The 13,616-nt window shown below is 35.7% G+C and overlaps 1 protein-coding gene across 1 annotated transcript in view; it reads right to left on the minus strand.

Annotated features, from left to right (window-relative positions):
- Positions 1–12,638, minus strand: part of IPO11 (importin 11) — a gene marked incomplete at both ends in the record, with an annotated part of 65,439 nt that extends 52,801 nt beyond the window's left edge. Inside the window, 6 exons of the mRNA XM_079548730.1 lie at positions 1,924–1,982; positions 2,911–3,043; positions 5,813–6,012; positions 7,046–7,122; positions 10,086–10,186; positions 12,501–12,638. Of these exons, the coding sequence (XP_079404856.1) occupies positions 1,924–1,982; positions 2,911–3,043; positions 5,813–6,012; positions 7,046–7,122; positions 10,086–10,186; positions 12,501–12,638 (708 nt within the window). The remainder of the gene's footprint in view (positions 1–1,923; positions 1,983–2,910; positions 3,044–5,812; positions 6,013–7,045; positions 7,123–10,085; positions 10,187–12,500) is intronic.
- Positions 12,639–13,616: the final 978 nt, after the last annotated feature.

Here is a 13,616-nt window from a genome sequence, read left to right on the forward strand (position 1 = left end):
TAATTACAGTGGACAAGTAATTTCCCCATGAAACACATAATTAGGTAGCTATCAAACTGCATCTAAACTGACCTTGCTAGTACCACATAAGCAGCAAACATGTGTATGCAAAAATATAGACATATGCTTTACAACCCTTCCTCTTGAACACAGCATCTAATTGGATGCATACAACTGCACCTCAACTCCTGAGTGCTTTTCAGCAGTGGACAGGATAAGGAAAAAGTTTGGGTTTCTTCTCTCTCTCTCTCTTTTTTTTTTTCTTTTTTTTTTTTTTTTTTTTTTTTTTTCCCTTCCCCTTTCCATAGATGGGCTGCATACCACAAGCGTTCATCTTGTAAGCAGAAAATACCAATCATGGACAAATATGACATTACATTCATCATTAAGTGAGGACATGCCCAACCCATGGGCCAACATAGCCTGGCCCAGCCGGCACTGCAGCCCACCCTACCCCACACCAGTTCCTCCCACTGACTGGCCCAGTCCCAGGCACATACCCACACTGCCCCCCAGCAGCCAAACAGCGGCATGTAATGAGTGCTGTCTAAGCTGCAGCCAGAACATGGGCAGGGCGCAGCACAGTGCTAGCTCGAGTTACAGCCAATCAATGTGTGCGTTTCGATTCATTGGCTGAACACAGTCCTGTGAACAGCAAAAAAAAAATACGCAGCTGCATTTTCTGCTTTGATAAAGGAATTTAAAGGAACAGATTTCAAGAACGTAAAAAAAAAAAAATAATATCTTTTTTGGCAATTTGCAACTCTGTTTTCAGGCAAATATATGTAAATATACAAACTGGGTATTTTCAAACAGAGCGTACAAGGTTGCAGCCAGACATTCAACTTAAAAATCTGACTGTCTCTCTCTACTTTTATAAGCCCACTCTTACAGGAGAAAAAAATAAAAACATTCCTATCTTTACAGTCAGCCTTATTCATATCATTGCTTTTTGGCAGCACATTCACGGGTGAACAACTGTTTTCAAGGCTGAAGTACAGGAGTAACATTTTACCCAAAATCTCTGACAAATTGCTTGAGAGCTCACTAAGAAGTGCAGCCACTGCCATCAAACCAGGGACTGATGCATTCATTTCACAAAAACAAGGCCACGTGTCCCACTGCTTCTGGGTTTTTGTTGTGCATTTTTTGTTTTCATAAAAAAGTATTAAAGATTAAGATAAGTTTTGTTACTAATACACATAACTGATATAATATTTTATGATGGCTGCTCCGAAAGTAATGCCTGCTATTTTGATATACTGGCCCAAGGTATCGAAGGTGGATGCTGGTGGTATGAAAGTTGAGGATGAACCTTCCTGTCAATATTTCATTGTAATGTGAAGCCATGAAACAGATGGCAGCAGAGGGGCAGTCCGACAAAATGGTGTCTGATGTGTAAGCGTAAGGAAGAAAGAGAAGTGTATCACTGGATTCCATCATGTGGAAAAAATGGCACCCACTGACATTCACTGACACTGAACATTGATGGAGACTAACTGCACAGTGGACGTGAGCACAGTGAGGCACTGCATGGTGTGTTTCAGCAGCAGCAGCAGGTCACCTTCACTGCTGCAGACTGTTACAAGCACACCACGTAAGCTCTTGTTCATCACAGCAAACAATACATAGCTGATAGATGACAAGATTGAAAACTAATTTTTTACAGCTGAGATTTTGCTCTACCAAATAGTGTTACTATATTCAATCTGTTGTAGTTTCCATGGAAATAAATAGGAGGCATTACTTTCAGAGCAAACTTGGTGTTATGCACCCCAAGACAATTTCTGTTTGCTCAGCACAGCCCAGGCAGCCAAAAGGTTGCACAGGCATGCATGAAACAACCTTTAAATATGCTCTAAAAGGTGAAACAATAACTGAAGATTTCTAATGTAAGTATAGAAACAGTTGAATGCTCCTTACCATCACCTCTACACTTCGATGAGGTTCTACAAATCCATGGACTGTTAGTTTACGAAGCACTAGAGAAAAAGAAATTACTGGGTAGATATTTCTCAGCCCTTGCTCCAAGAGATTTCATAACATGCCTAGTTGCTGTGTGTTTCTTCCAATTCTCCAAATAAAAGATCAATTTTGGGTTTTCAGATGGTCCTACTCTACATACCATGATGATAATCTTACTGAATTATTTTAAAATTCAATATATGACATGAAAACTAATTAAGAAAACACTATGTTACTGAATCATCGAGAAGAATTCTGCAGAAGTTTTACATATTCACCCATTAAGGAGATGGTTTTACAAAAGGAGTAAGTCAGATATGGCCCACAAATCACCTTATTAATTTTTTCAGGCTTTTTACTGCCAGAAACCCAAAGCAGCCCTATGCCACAACTTCTGAAATGTCTGAAAACTGTTATCAACCACACTGCAGGTATGCACACAAATATTTTATTTCCTCAGTGTGACAAAGTACAGTACAAACACACATTCATTTCACTGATAAATTCTTGAGCATCAGTCTAAACTGATCTAAAAATCTAAACTGACTGATATGGCTATATCTCTTCACTGATCATAAGATGAACTTAACACAAACTTATTGATCAGCTTCCTCAGTTATGTGCTTAAAATAAGACAGACAGATGCAAACCTGCATTATAACACACACAAAAATGCTTCTTGTCATGCCCCTCTCTTTCTCATCTCTTAAACATTGACTTCTTCCCACAAGTATATCAGAACAGTGCATATAGAGGAACAAAGGTACTTTATTCTTTTTCCAATGCACCATCTTCACCCTGCCTTGCTAAAGGCATGCCAAAAGAGGCCTGTTTACTCAATAGGCATGGATTTGTGACATATTGTTAAGACTCTTTACCAGAGAAGTCTTGATCATTTGAAGCGAATTGTATCATAACATATTTAACATCATTTGATATTATTACCTTTCAATGACAACAAGGTTCTTTCTAATGAATTCGAGGCAGCAGCTTCGTTCCCTGTGCAAGCCTGTTGTAGGAAAGTATCTGTATGATGATTCCACAAGGAACACGCAAAGCTATAGATTCCAGATGCAAGCTGAAAAAGAAAGATCAACAATGTATGTAATTTTCCAAATCTACCTACTATGATAAGTTTGTAAATTTTAAAGGCCAGTTTAGGCTTAAATTATTACTCTACCTTCTTGTATGATATGGACAACAGCGTCTCACTCACTGCTTTGCTGTACCGAGTTGTACAGAAGATGTTTTCCAAACTTCTTGTTTGGAAAAAACTTCTTGTCTTATCTCAAATATATTATGACAGATTCAGCTGCTTCCCAGGCTACCTGTTCTGTGACTCTACCACTTTAAAGGCAACTATATAATCCCCCTTTCTTAATTGATTTTCACTGATTCTAGCCATAGAATAGGCTTCAAAAGCTCAAATCTCTCCTGATTGCCTCCTCTCACTAGAATTAATTTGTCTCACGGCATCGCTAACATGTGAATCAGCTTACTCTGGGAATACAGGTAGGACTGACATGCATGTATCTAATCAAGTTGTATTGAATGATGCCTCCACAAACTAATTTCTGTGATAGCTCTGAACTCTGACTTCTACTCACACAATTTAAAATATAGCATGACTGACAGTATTTAAAACAATAACTGCTTTATTAACAATAGCTGGAGAAAAAGAATCACAAATACCTGCACTACCCATTAGGAGGACCCATCACATTTTTTTACATTTGAAATCATTTAAATATCTATTAGATATTGCAATAAAGCAAATTATAAAGATCTAGTCACAGGGCTATACTGCCTTAAATTTACTTAGTCAATAAAGTAGGAAAAGATTGATGGTGGTAGTAATGAAAGAAGAACAACCATCAAGTATTATCATACGTGAAAACTGCTCAAGATGAAAAGTAATGGTAAAATCAAAGATGGAAGACTTGTTCAGTGTTAAATCTCATAGGCTGCCAATGACCATGAGGATTTGTATTGAAGTTTCCTATTCTGGACCATACTTCAAATAGCTGTCAATCTCTAAAGCATCAAAGAAGTAAGACAGAAGTTGTGCAGAACTTCACACTTCCATGATTAAAAAAAAAAAAAAAGTAATTTCTGGAAAACATAGGAGTATCTGGTATCAAATTTACTTCCTGTTGGTTTATTCAAATATCTTCCATCAAGCTGCAGTTTCTACAATTTTTTTGTTTTGCTTTTTTTCAAAGAATCATGATAGCAGGTAGAAAATATAAATATTTTTAAAGCAAAAAAATTAAATTGTAGGGAATGATATTGCTAATGTGTCTTCATGGAAATAATACTGCCGCTTCTACTACTTCAGCTCCTCATGTATTACTGTTCCATACTGTTCTCAAAATGCAAAAGATCAGATGTGGCAAACACTACATGTTACGTTCATTGAAGACTGCTTTCCAGAAATTAAAAAAAATTGTTGCATAGAAGAAAACGATCATATGAGTTTGTTCAATAGCTGAAACCATCAAAGAGGATATGATCACAAATACAAGAGCTCTATTAACATCATCCTTACTGCTTCTTTAATTCCGAAGTTTAAGGAGTTCAAGAAATTTGAAACAGAAAATAAAATATGAGTGAAGAATTGTCAAAAATACCCAAGCTAGCTGTACTAGGAGATAGTCTTTGAAAGCCTGCTCCTTTCTTATGACAAAAAAAAAACCACCACAACAAAACAGTAAGTGAAATGTGACAATTTGTTATTTCTCTTTAAAAGTGCAGAGAAATATTAGAAAGGTAAAATGTCCCCTCAAGATTATGAATATTTAAATGTAAGAATTAGGATGAAAAACACTGTTCTCTTTCTACTACACATATTCTGAAGTGCAGTCACTAAAAAATTGGAAAAATGCTTAAAAGCTCTGTTATTTGTCATGAGAAAAGCTCCACTGTCTAAGAGAAGTCAAATGCCACTTAAGAGATGTGAATTCCCTTTACCAGGAGACAGAAGAAGCAAACCTCAAAGTCTGCTGTTTCTAAAATAAATTAAAAAAAACCTTATATGTCAACAATATCATAGTATCACATGCTTAAAAAATTTTCTTTTTCCACTTGACGTTCAAAAAGCTGTGGATACATACAGTTCAGATTAAGATGTTTTTGGTATTTTTTCCTCCATTGTGTACAACACAGTGAAACTGATGTTTAATTTGCTACATCTAGTTAATTACATCACATCACTGGCTAACTCCAGATTGGACTGCAAATACAGCCAAAGACAAATTTGCATTCTAAACAGCAGACTCTCACAATGGAAAATGCAAACTCCATGAGGCAAAATTTGGTGTTTTCATTCAAATCCTATTTTCCAATTAACCTGGAAAAAGAAGTTGATCTGATGAAAGCCAAATCATCACAAACACATTTCAACGGACAATAAAGGAAAAAATACTGTGGTAACGGAGTCTAAAATCCAGCATTTTTTAAATACCATTGAGATACATATCCAGGACACTCTTCCAAAAACAGTGCTAGTTCATATATTGTAAGATCTGCTTTACAATATGTTAACAAACACCTGATTTACACAGATTGTACTGCAGATTAAACTCTGCTTCTTAATACAAAATGTTATAAAAACACTCAGATAAAAAAATTGAATAACAGTTTGAAATACATTTGTTTCACATAGAAATTGACTTTCAAGCACTTCACATTGTACATATGCCCAAAGTAAGCACATTTCTGTTTCAAGGGCAGATGTAAAAGTCTACGTAACTGCCATTATTTCATTTTCAGCTAACCAGAGGGAAGTGACAAGCATATAAGACAAGTTGTTTGCTTATGCTGTGCAATACTGTATCACGTTACTTACATCATAGAAAAGTTTCCTGTCTGCAGCAAGTCGCTTGGATGCCAGGGTCTTCGTAACATGATAAAATGTAAGTAATGCTCTGTGCTGTCGAAGATCATCTTGGACTTTCACAGATTCTAGAAGTGTGGGTATAAGTTCTGGCCATTGCCTTGGGCAGTCCACCCTGGCAACTTTAGCAATCAGTACAGAGATCTGAGTTGCTATCTGAAAACAAACAAACAAACAAACAAACAAAAAAAAAAAAAAAAAAAAACCACAAAAACCAATCAAAACAATACACAGGTACCATAAAGTCTAAAATCATTCAGGAGACAAACACTGCAGAATTTAACAGCCAAATAAATCTTGAATTTATAAAAAGCTAGTACGGACTTATCAAGTTTTTGCATCTTTTTTTTTTTTTTCCTGAAGATATTTTAAAGTTTTAAAGCACAGAAAAACAATTTCTTCAACTTTCTGATTAAATATTAAGTAAAATGCTAAACTGGCATAAATTTTAAATTTTGCATAAAGATTATAAAGAGATCAAAGTTCCTTAGGAACTAGCTTAAAATATTAGCTAATAAGTCCTCCCAGAATCTCATGTTTATATAAGCAAGAATCCATTAGCAGAAGGCAGGCTGATTCATCTAGCGTACGAATACTTAGAGCTAACGTTAATGGCCCAAAACTCAACAACAACTCCTTATTCTAATCAAAAAGTAGCTTAGTCACTTCAAATTATATATGACTAGACAGTATCCTACTAAATCTTTATTATGTTTATGCAAGTTCACTTAAGCTGCGATTAGACACAGGGCAGCAATACTGCTTAGGTGGGTCTATGTGTCAGCATTCTCAACAGTTCATTCCTGTTACACCACTGCCACCACCCTCCCTAGTGCTGTTATACTGAGAGGCAGATCAGTGTACGAGCACATCTGAAAAAAGAAAGTCACTGAGGAGAGGGAGTGGAGAAAGTCATTTTTGGGTGAAATAATTCCCTGAATATCCCACATATCTGCATAAACAGCAAAGGGTAACAAACTGTCACTGCAACCAGCAACAGAACAAAAACCAAAACTAAGGAACAACAACAAAAGATGAATTATGATATATATTATGAGACCGGATCTCACTTCGACATGAAGATGTGTACGACATGCAACATATAAATTAAAACTTGTAAATTTTTATTTTAAAATATTTTGTAAAGAAAGAAACCAATTCAAGTATAAATCAGTTTCTCATTACTGACCTGATTCACTGGTTCATTAAAGTTGGCAATAAGTCCAGCACGCAATGTTGTTTTTTCTTCTTCAGAAAGAGCACTGTCAGGATACATTTATTAGAACATAATTTTATTTCCAAAAAAACTCAATAATCCTTATTCAGAGTTGTCACTACTGTTGGACAATTACTGCAATCAGTGCATTATAGTGTCTGGGTGAAGATTATCAAACCGAAATATGTATTTCAAGAAAATGGCATACAAATGTAAATTATGAAGAGGTCATCCCTTGTTTTTCAACTATCTCAAGGTATTTGAAGAAAAAGTGAAACGCTCAAGTATTACAAGGTTTTTTGGCATCAGGTTTTACTGTAACTTACATAAACCCAATTGGTAAAAGAGAAAGTTCACATACAGAGTAAGATACAGCTATATTGAGACAAGAAAAACTATACAAAGTAAAAACTGACTCTAATTAAGGAGTTACTGTACAGTTATTACTGTAACAATTGTGACTCAAGCACTTTCATTTACTCACAGAAGAAAAATTTCCACTGTGCCTGTATTTTTGTTGTTATGTTTGTAAATACACAAAAGCAGCATAAAATTTACAGATACACAGGCATAATCTGAATGGTTCCCACAACATGAAAGGTACTAATAATGTACCTAAGAAATCTAATCTCAATTAATTACACATGCACATTTCAGTGATTGTAAAGATATGTCACTTTGAAGAACGGCAAACAAAGAAAGTGTTTCAATCATTCAACTTTACGATTTCCTTTATTTTGTGAGCTTATGAGAGCCTTTGCCTGAACTGTCTTTTCTGTCAAGCATACTGAATGGACATTTCAGAATCAGTAAATCTACAATTCATTGCTACAGGTAAAAATATTGTAAGTTAGCTTTGGCATTTACAAGCAAAGCAAAAGAAGAAATCCCTTAAATAGAGAAGTTTATGATAAACAAAGTGGACAGAAAGCTAAAGAATTTAAGAAATTAATTAGGATCCAAGCGGTATAGTGTGTTTTTATGTGACATTCATATACAAGTCTCTAACCACTCACAGGAGCGCCAAAGAATTTACCATCCAGATAGTCCAACACTGACATCTGCTGGACACTAGAACTCCAGCTCCTTATTTATGCACTGCAGAGTTCATAGACATAACCACAGGAATCAGCCTATTTTCCTTTAATAAACTGCAATAAATACCTACAACTCCATACAAACTAGAAGTTATGAAAAGTGCTTATTACTCAATAAGTTATCTTACCTCTGGGCTGAATTACACCAGAGGAAAAATTGCTAAGTCTCCAAGTCTTTAAGTTGTAGTCTTCCACAATTTGGAGTTTTGAAGCTTTTTCATATTTTTCTGTGTATGTGGCATGGGAAAATACTTACCCACAGATTTAAAAAGTTCCTCTGGAGCTTTTGTTTATTTATACATATTTTTAGGATGTATTAGTTCACAAACTAGTAGTCTAAATCTGACACTACTTGAAATCAGCATTCAAATGAAAATATGATGAAAGATATTATGAAGGTTGCTAATATAGTAATCAAATTAAAGAACAAAGTCCACAAAAGATGGGAATTCATAGTAATAAATTAAATGTGAAATCAGCAATATTTTCAGGAAAAGAAACTCACAGTACCACTGAGACTTGTGAGAAGTTACTTCTGAAGAAGCCCAGAATGTACAAAATTATAAAATAAGACCACAATCTGATAACACTTCCAAAAGATAGCTCAAACAGTGCCTGAAAACAGGCTATCACAAATCTAGAATCTACTCAGAGAAAGTTGCCTGAGAAAACAGGATAAAGCACATTCAAAGGCCTATCTCTAGAACTACTTGTTGAAAAATGCTGCTTTAAGTCTAACACAAGTAAAGAATAAGTAGCCTGAGTATGATGGACAGCACAGGGAAACGTGCAGAAAGCAATATGTTTCAGAAGGATCATTTGCTCTTTAAAGAAGTTGTTACAACTTAGTATACTGCAACTATGAATTTTATTAGAACGAAACACTCCACTTTCCAAATAATTAATGAGTTCAACTTAGTATCTTCCCACCATGTAGAAATAGCAGTTGTAAAGCTACAATTGCTCAGCAGAAACAGGGCAAAGTTAGTCCTGTTAGACTCAAGGAAAACTTGAACACAGTGTAAGAGAGGCATTTAGTATACTGTGACTGTTCCTGGAGATGGAATGTTCTTCACATGCGTGTAAGTATTCAAGAATTATTGCTTTAAAAGAAACTTTCTTTAGCTCTGATTTACAAATGAATTAAAGCTACATTAATAGGTTATATGAGTAGGTCATCTGTCAGAAGGCAGTGAGGCCCTGGCACAGGCTGCCAGAGAAGGTGCAGGGGCCCCATCCCTGGAGGTGTTCAAGGCCAGGTTGGATGGGGCCCTGGGCAGCTTGATATGGTGGGTGGCAACCTGCCCATAGTAGGTGGTTGAAAGTACATGGTTTTTAAACCAAGCCATTCAGTGATTCTGTGAATTACATAATTCTTTGCAACAATTAATAATGGCACTGTAACTTTATAATAACTAAAATATTCAGTACTTAATACTGACTAGACTTGTAGCTTCTTTGGAGAGCTTTTTGTCATGTATTATCAGAACAGATACAACAGGAGAAGAAAAGGAAGACCAGAATTTCCTATTGTGTTAGGTAGTGCCTCTTTCCCATGCATATAATTCAATGAGAATTCCGAATCATATGAAATCTGCACAAGTAACCTTTCCGGAGTCTTCACTCCTACTATATCTGCACTATCAGAAAATCTAGATAATAATTACAAACCTCATAATGTTACCTCAAAACCTGATGACTAGGAAACACACTTGTAGCTCAGTTCTTTTAAACATGAAGAAAGTTGTGAGAAGTAATATGAGAGCAGATAGGGCCACAGCGTTGTAAAGTTTTAATCAATTTCAACATCAACTCCAAAGCAGCTGCTGTCTACAAAGGAATTAGCTGACTATCAGCTGGGGAAGTGTACCAAAATCTGCTGTAGGTTAAGTGGAAGGGAGTCAGAACTTACTGTGGCGCAACTCGTCTCCAGTAGCGATCAATTCCATTTTTAAAATACAATACAGCTAACCATCTGACATTCACATCCAGGGCATGATTTGTAAAGATGTTCTGTTTGGAAAAAAAAACAAAACAACAAAAAAAAAACAAACATTAAAAGTGATCCAACATACCACAGAAAGAAAAGAAGCTGTATAAAAACATGCACTGGCACATGTATAAACCCTTCTGTGTATAAGAGTGTATAGAAACAAACTGCATCAGTCAGCATTTGACAGACAAGCAAAATAATATGTTATAACTACTTTTAAGAGCTTACAAAAATGCTAACCTTAAAATTTAATTTGAAAAATGTAAGTCTAATGAAGAATGTAAATATAATTCTAATCTCATCTGGTAGTACAGGGAATTTAAAGGTAATTACCAGCACCAATGAATTATTACAACAAAATTATTTCAACAAAACAGACAGATTCTGACTGAAGAAAGAAACTATTCTGCATTGTGCAGAAGAGGAGATTTCCTCATTATTCTTGACCCATGCCAAGAACCTCCCTGACTACCAATATCAATGAGAAAGCAGTGAACTGACAGGATAGCAACAATTTGCCTACGCTTTACGTTTGAACATTAGCTTCAACTGCTGAAGACATACATACACATATTCATTCATACACACACTGCTACACACATGTATGTACAAGTACACACAAATGCATGTGCATTACAGGAATTATTTTATACAGTGCTTCTAAAGATTAACTAAACAGGAAAAGCTGAAATAAAGGTAAGCTATGGTAACTTAAAACAGGTACCACAGTGGACAGCAGCTTTTATGCTGTGTCCACTGGCATCTTAGGAAAAAGATGACTGTATCAGACTGATATTTCTTGAGGGCATGAGACATTACTGCCTTCTTTAGTGAATAAACAGGCATGAAGTCAGTGGTTTTATTCTATAGTCCACTTAAATCAGTTCATTTCAGAAGCCCACAAAAACATTAAAACTATAGGGACTCAGATCAGCACCAGCATGTTGTAACTGCATACCATGTTTGAAGAAACTGGTATTTGAAGAAATACAGCCTTCAAAGAGCTCAGGAAAATGTTTATCAAGCATTTTCACTATAAATTCAGAACTAAAATACACTTCTCTTAAATTCCATTTCTATAATAATTCCAACTTTCTAGATATAATGCTCAAAACAACAACAAAAAAGCCACAAACCTCCATCACTACAAAGCAAACACAAGCCAACAAAGATATCGATTCAAAACTAGCTACCATTAGATAAACATCAAAGGTTGTAGCCACAATGTTGCCACAGAAATTACAGGAAAAAAGCTAAACAATTAAAACTCATACAACTGGCAAAAGACACAAAACAAACAAGCAATCTAACTGCCTTTCCATCTCTATTCGTCAAGAGGTATACAGCATCTCCAGAAGAAGTATAAAAATGCATAATAACATCACTGCTAAGTACTACAATAGAATCTACTACTGTAGATTCAAAGATACACATTTCATCACATACTATAGTTTTCTCTATTCTCTTTATCCCAGAAGAGGTACTAACATTAGTAATTACATTATTCCCTTTTCCCGTAGGGATTGACTGTCTTAACAACTCTTCATTTACAACCACCTGCTTAACCCCTTGCTCCACCAAGAAGGTATCAACTAACTTTTCTTCCAGGCAGTCTGAGTGCCTTAATGAAGTTAAATAAAGAAGTAGAGATTCTCTGGTTCTTGGAGAATATGTACTTCATCACCTTGTATCACATTTACAGATCTACATCTACACTGTTTCATCAACAATAGCAGTAAAATAAGGTTCTCATCTTTCCTATTCCTGGAACTTTACTACCGGTCAAGTCATCTAATCTCCCTAGAAATCCCTCTATTGCTGACAAGAAGGAAATCAACACTGCCTGGGTATCAAACTGAATGCATGAAGGAGTTTTTATTCTATGAAAACTGTAACAATACACATCAACTCCACAACAAAGGTGGTACTGCCATGGTACATACCAATGTTATTACCTCATGGGGGTGGTAAAAGCAATTCCTTCAGCAAGGGTCCTCTTGGCCTACTATGATCTTCTATTATCTCATACCAGGCCAACAGTCCTTTTGGCTTTCTATTATCTTCTATTATCTTACAACAGGTTTAACACTAGAGGCTCAACCACTCATGCTGCTAGAAGTTCTATTTTCTCCCTTACCTAAATGCCTGGGAATCAAATCTCCTCAGAGACAGTGAGGACAATGCCAAGCACAGCTTCTGTAAGGACACCAGCAAGCTGGACCATGACAACTCAATGCCACCCTTAGCCAGATGTCACTATCCAACACCGTTCTAAAAAGTCACCTTCAACTTGCTGACAATTTAAGAAACAACACTTTTCCCACTGTATCTTACCAACAAGACAGAGTAAAAGCCTGGCTGTGTCTCCCACTGCTTCAGTTGTTCCTCAGCTGGCTTCAGCACTGCAGTATCTTGACTAGTAGCTTGGGTCAAGACTTGCAAAACAACACTGCTTGCACTGTTGAGATCCATGAAAATCTGAAAGCATGTAAAAAAAGAAGAGAAACACTTACGAATAAAAGACGGCAAATACAGACAGGTAATTCCCATGCACATTATCTAAACACCCTGTACTAATTTTTCATTAGACTACATTGTGTAAGATAACATCACACCCACTCATAAGCACTGTCAAGGTACAGAGATTCAACTGATTTACTTTCAGAAAATTATCCACAGTAAAAGCAAGCATTAAGTCTATAACTACAAACATTTTTACTAGATTTGAAGGATTACAAAAAATATTTTGATATTAAATTGGTTACCTTGTGTGAAGCACAGCAGACAGAGCAAACTGCAAACAGAACTTCACTGGCAAGCAGGTAAAACCATGAGGTTACCTGAAACAAGCAAGATGCATAGTATTAAAAGCTATTTTCTGAATACTTTTGCCCCTAAAGAAAAGCTGATATATTTCAGGTGGTTAATTTCTACAATTCATAGCATCATTAACGTTGTCAATGACCTCTAAGACCAGCTAGTCCAACTGTCCATCTAACATCTAGACGTCTATCTATGAAACTGAATTTTTCTCAACATACATGTATTTATTATCTATTTAGCATACAATCAGGAAAACTGGGAATGACAACTGCTTAATTTCAAATATAAATACATACTTATACCATGTAAAGAAAAACCAAGTCATTACTCTCTGGTTGACACAAGGCAGACATCACATTTATAACGACTGTAGAATAAGGATTACAATGCATTAAAGAGGAACATACACAAAAACAATGATATCTGACAGTTAAGATAACTGATTTTCTGTCAACAAAAATTTTCATTTATAACCTATGTAAACTTATTGCAATACCGATCCGAGTTAAAATATTTCTGTAGGTAAGTTTCTTAAATAAACAACCAAGCACAGATTATTTCTATGAAAAGGCTTGAGAATTTGCTTTTGTTCAATACTAAACAGCAAAGTTTATCATCCCAACATTC

Source organism: Tetrao urogallus (assembly GCF_951394365.1).
Source record: "Tetrao urogallus genome assembly, chromosome: Z".
Taxonomy (NCBI): Eukaryota; Metazoa; Chordata; class Aves; order Galliformes; family Phasianidae; genus Tetrao; species Tetrao urogallus.